The following is a 6,000-nucleotide window of genomic DNA, read 5'->3' on the forward strand; positions in this document are numbered from 1 at the left end:
TGTAGGTTGTGTTTTATATACTGGTAGCAAACAATTGAATGAAACTTTAAGTAATTAAATACACAGTAATAAATGTTAAACACATAGAAATAATTTTTTTTCTTTTTTGTCGGTTGTTGGGCTTGAACTCTGGGCTTGGGCGCTGTCCTTGTGCTCTTCAGCTCAAAGCGAGCAAATGCTCTACCGCTAGAGCGACAGCACCACTTCCAGTTTCCTGGTGGTTTATTGGAGATAAGAGTTTCACGGACTTTCCTGCCCTGGTTGGCTTTGAACTGTGATCCTCAGATCTCAGCCTCCTGAGTAGCTAAGATTACAGGCATGAGCCACCGGCGCCCGCCAAAAATAATTTTATTAAAAGAATTTTACATTGAAAACTTTAAATCACTAAAAGAAATGTAAGATTTAAGCAAAAGAGGAAGTATGTACGTTTATAGATGAATTTACAGGAGATTGAATGTGTATATGAATAATAATATGTACCTTTCTCTATCTATGCATATCAGTTGTTATGAAAGTCATGATTCAAAGTAACTGAAACAACTTGGAAAAATAAAGTATGTTTGGAAGGCTCACAATATTTGCCTTTAAAACTGACTCATGATTTATAGAAACCAAGGAAATTAAAGTATTGTTAATGGTAGACAAACATTTCGTTATGGAGAACATTTATTTCTCAATGAAGATGTCAAGTCCATTTAATGAGGAATCAAAAAGATTCAATAAATGGCTCTAAGCTTCCTAGATGGATACACAAAAAACTAAGTTTCATCCCTTCAAAGTGGATTATATAACCAAATAGCTAGATTATATGAAATTAATTAATTCAAACTGGACTCTATAGCCAGACATAAATATTAAAACTCTTAAAAATTAAGCTGGGCACCAGTGACTAATGCCTGTAAGCCTAGATACTCAAAGGAAGATTGTGGTTTGAAGCTAGCCCTAGATGGTAAACCAGTGAGACTGTTATCTCTAGTTACTACGAAAAAAGTCAGAAGTGCTTGCCTTGAGCAAAAATGCTCAGAAACAGTGTCCAGGGTCTGAGTTCAAGCTTCAGGACTGGCATACATGCATACACACATACACACATACAAAAAAGCACTTTGTTAAAATTAAAGAGAAAAAAATCATGAACTTTTTTCATGTAAGAAGCAAACAGATACATCTTGGGACATAAAAAGTACAAATATGAAAGATAAAAATGCAAATTGAATTTTATTAATCCAGAATTTCTTCTCATTAATTTACAATTAAAAAAATAAAAAGGCAAGTATAGTCTGGGTTAAGTAAATACATATAAGGACAAAGGTCTCCATAATTTCTATATATGTATATACATCTATATATTTCCATACATGCATAATTATGTCAATATTTTGCATATATATTTATACAAATGCCTACAAATCAATAAGAAAAACAGACTTCTATATAATTATGTTATAAATATACATGTAACGGGTATGAATACATATATAAAACATACACAAATACTAAAATTCACTAATAAGTAATCCTATAAATCAGCAATAAAGACACCTCAGTGTAAGCATATAGGCCAACAAATAGCTTATAGTAGAAGATATACAAATGACCACGCTGAACATGAAAATTTGCTACATGTCATTTGCTCTCAGGAAAATGAAAATTAAAACTATTTCACTCCCATTAGAATAACCAAAATTAAAAAGACTGACCGTAGGTGTGATGGCACATGGCTATCATTTTATCTACTCAGGAGGCAGAGGTAGAAGGATCATGGGCCTGGACCTGCCCTGGTAAAAGTCAGATCTTATCTGAAAAATAAGCTAAAACTAGTAAAATGGCTCAAGTAGTACAACACTTGCTTGAGGCCCTGAATTTAAACTCCTGTACCAAACCTACTAACATCACCAAATTGCTGTTGATGAGAATATAGAGCAACTCTCCTACAGGGCTGACTGGAACAAAAATGTCAGGATCACTTTGGAAAACTCTTCAGCAGTTTCTTTTTTAATTTGCTTTTTTATTATAAGTAGTTTCTTATAAAGTTAAACTTGTATTAACCTAATGACATGGTGTTTTCATTCCTAGGTGTTTATCTAAGAGAAATGAAAATTTTGTCCATGGATGAAAAATGTTTATAGGAAGTTTATTGATAATAACTCCAAACTATAAACAACACAGTAACTGATCCTTACTTGTGGGTATATAAATAGGCTGTGATTTATATACTATAGGTGAATCTCCAGTATATAATGTTGAAAATAAAATCATGCAAATGACCATATGACAAAATTCTCTGAATCATGCATTATCAAAGAAATGTAAATTAAAAATACAAGATACCGATACACATCTCTTAGAGTGATCAAAATCCAGAACACCAAATATTGGCTCTTGGTCATTGTTTGTGGGAATATAAAATGGTACAAACACTTTGGAAGGAAGTGTGATGGTTTCTTATAAAATAAAACATCTTTTATCATATGGTCCAGTATCTGATTTACTCAGAATTTACTCAAAGTTGTTGAAAGCTCATGTCTAGAAAACAATCTGCACAAGTCAATCTGAAAAGGCTACATCCTATATAATTCCAACTATATGGCATTATGAAAAAGAGTAGCTGTGGAGATAGTGAAAAGACTCGTGGACCAGGCCCTGGTGGCTCACATCTGTAATCCTAGCTACTCATGGGGCTGAGATCTGAGGGTCGCAGTTTGAAGCCAGCCTGGGAAGGAAGGTCTATGAGACTCCAATTAACCACCCGAAAACCACAAGTGGGACTGTGACTCAAAGTGGAAGAGTGCTAGCCTTGAGAGTGAGCTCAGGCCCCAAGCTCAAGCCCACGACCAATAACAACAAGAAACAAGGCTAGTGGGTCCCAGGAGTTGAGGGAGAGTGGGTAGGATGAGTAGGCAGGGCTCAAAATTTTGTAAGTTATATTACAATGGTCATTACATACTAGTATAAATTTATCCAAGCTACAGTGGGGGGGGGGGTGTTGATAATGGGGGAAGCTGTAGGATGGCTTTGTGCCTTTTTAAAAAATGTTATGGTGAACCTGAAACTGTTCTGGAAAATAGTTTTTAAGAAAAGCTATGGATATAATGTACACCTTTCCAGAGAGAACTTTCAGAAAAACAAAGAAAACAAGGGTGGTCTCCACTGTTTTCTTTTCTGTGATATTCCTCAGAATTCTCTAGGAAAGTGGAATTAAAAGGAAATGATACATGGTCTGGGAATGTGGCTTGGTGGTAGAGTGATTGCCTAGCATTCATGAAGCCCTGGGTTCCATTCCTCAGTACCACATCAACAGAAAATGCTGGAAGTGGCACTGTGGCTCAAGTGATAGAGTGCTAGCCTTGAGCAAAACAAAGCCCAGGGACAGTGCCCAGGCCCTGAGTTCAAGCCCTAGGACTGGCGAAAAAATAGCAATGATACAGTTTGATTTGCTATACCTTGGCTTGGATCATCCGCTTAAAAACTAGGCAGTCTAGTTTTTAAAGACTAAACATTTGGTCTTTCTGGCCTACCTAGAATGTAGCCTAGGCATTGACATTAAAAAAATAAAATTCTTAACTAATCTAATTGCATAACCAAGAGTGGGGACCATGGCCTCTGAGGGGAGCCTATGGCAATCTTGGTGTCTACAAAGTGAAAGAAGTCAGATAAAGTCATAAAACTTGTAGCCACGGAGATGAAGAAAAGGCTAATCTATTTGGGAAAACAGAAAAAAATTAGATGGATCCAGAGCAGAAGGCACCTGAAATGAGAAAGCAGTTCTCTTGCAGCACCCACAGCTAGTATAAGTAAGGGCCTCCAGTGACCCATGACTTTGAAGTCTTTCAGTATTTTAATGTCTGGTGTTCAAGTTTCTCTTCTGAAATTTTTTAGAAGTTGTTTTGGTTAATTCAAATATATATATATATATATATATATATATATATATATATATATATTCAGGAAAACAAAGTTGGCAGAATCTCTGCCTTTTGATTAGGCTCTTCCGGCAGGTTCCTTACTAGCACAGCTAACAGAGCAGAGTCAGAAGGGTCACAGGATTGTGGAATCCAGGACACTCACTGAACACAGATCTACATTACCTCTCATACAGCAGGTGGAAGTCCATTGGGAGTCATTGTCTTTACAGACAAAATGACCTTTATCTGCTGGATCCTTTGGCCTTTTAATGTGTCTTTTGAAGCTGGAGCTATGATCATTGTTCTCAGCTTTTCTTTTTCAGATTTTATGTTTCCACGCAAAATGTGCCATTTGAAAATGATGTAATGTCCACAGTAGCAAGTATTTTCAACTATTATAAAGAGCACCAGTTTGGGCAAAGAACCCAGCACCCGTGTTGAAAGCCAGCCATACTGTCTTGCGATTTAGTGGTGATTTCACAAGTGGTGATTTCTCATGGGTTAGCTCCTACTGAGCAAGGATAGTAAACCATAGCACAGACGGAGTTTACCCTGCAGATCTCACCTTTCGAGTTTGTTCATTATCCCAAACTAACCTACAGAATCAAGACTAGTATAATTGTCCAGCTCACTCAGAGAGTTTTAATTATTAAACCTTTCTATGCGTGAGACAACTGTTATTGAGCAGAGACTTCCAGTTCAGTTTTAAAAACAAATTGGAATGCTGAAGAATCGGAAGATTATTCCCACACATCAGAGGCATATGCAGGATGACTCCCCTTGACCTCCAGCCTCACTCAGCACAGCATCTTGGGAGCTGCCTTGTGGGCTGTCCTTACCTTTCAGCTGCTCCGAGCCCAGAGAAGAATGGTCTTTACTGCCCTCCTTAGCTTGGCATTGCCTGAGATCAGGATGGCTGCGTGGCCCCCAGGGCAAGCCGCCATCACCGCTACACAAACCATCACCCCGACCTTGTTGCGCCACAGTATCAGTAACGGAACGGAGATGAGAGCTGCGCAGAAGGACAGCACGTAGAAGCAGAGAAAGGAGACCAGAGATATGAGGGCTTTGACGTGGGCTTCCAGGCTGGGGTCCCCAGAGTCTCTGGTTTGGGACTTCATTGTCCTCAAGTGACTTCCCAGGGAGAAAATCAGCAACCCGGATGACACCAGAAAAGATAGGAAAGGAGGGAGAGACATCACATTGCAGAAGAGAAATGAGTAAAAAAAATGGAGGTTTGGAACTTGCAAACCGAGTTCTGTATCATTCAGGGGTGACCCCACAGTGGCCATGAACTGAGATCTGCCAAAAAAGTCCCACATACAGAGCACAGCACAGACCAAGGATAAAAGCATGGCACCCAGGAGAATGTGGGAGATCTTCCTGGAGATCCAGCTCATCAAGCAGAGCAGAAAGGGGTGAGAGAAACGGGCAATCTTAGAGCAGTAGAGGAGGCTGAGGCAGGCCGCGAGCCAGAAGCTGACTTGGCTTGCGATCATCCAGAGCATGAGGATGGCTTGGTAGCTGTCGTTCAGCGGGTGTTGGATCTGCTGGAAGCAGGTGAGCTGGATAGCGTTCAGAAGCAGCAGCCCATTCAGGAAAAGCCGCGTGATGCTCAGACATAGTAGCACAAGATCGCAGCTGCTCAATGGCTGCTTCTTTACTACATCCCAAAAATTCACCAAGAAAATGAACGCATTGGCCAGGATCCCCACTGCAAACTCCAGAAAGGAAAGAAACAAAAACCCAATCTTGGCTTCAAAGGACACAGTTAAGGATGGAGTCAGGGTCAGCATGACGCTTCTTCTCCAGTTGTCCAATATAGTTAAGACTCAGGACAGTCATCCAGTAGGAAAGGCACCAGGGCCATCCTTTACACAACATCCAGCTCTGACCCTCGCTCTGGCCCAGGGGCTTACAGAAAAGGCTCTGGCAGGAACTTAGAGAGATGTTGCTTTAGCATATCTCTTAGATACACATGAAAGCTGATCTTAAGGGCAGATGACTGATGGTTTGACCGCTTGGGTGATGCAGAAGCTTTTAATAAAGCCAATTTCCTCTTCCATGGCCTCAGAGGGCCACAGTACAGCATCAGGGA

The 6,000-nt window shown here is 39.7% G+C and overlaps 1 protein-coding gene across 1 annotated transcript; it reads right to left on the reverse strand.

Moving 5' to 3' along the window:
• Positions 1 to 4,744: 4,744 nt before the first annotated feature.
• Tas2r38 (taste 2 receptor member 38) lies at positions 4,745 to 5,698 on the reverse strand. Its single transcript, XM_042677220.1, has one exon. The coding sequence runs from the start codon at positions 5,696 to 5,698 to the stop codon at positions 4,745 to 4,747; it is 954 nt and encodes a 317-aa protein (XP_042533154.1).
• Between the last annotated feature and the right edge of the window lie 302 nt (positions 5,699 to 6,000).

Source organism: Dipodomys spectabilis, unplaced genomic scaffold, assembly GCF_019054845.1.
Source record: "Dipodomys spectabilis isolate Male_0828 unplaced genomic scaffold, ASM1905484v1 ptg000034l, whole genome shotgun sequence".
NCBI lineage: Eukaryota > Metazoa > Chordata > Mammalia > Rodentia > Heteromyidae > Dipodomys > Dipodomys spectabilis.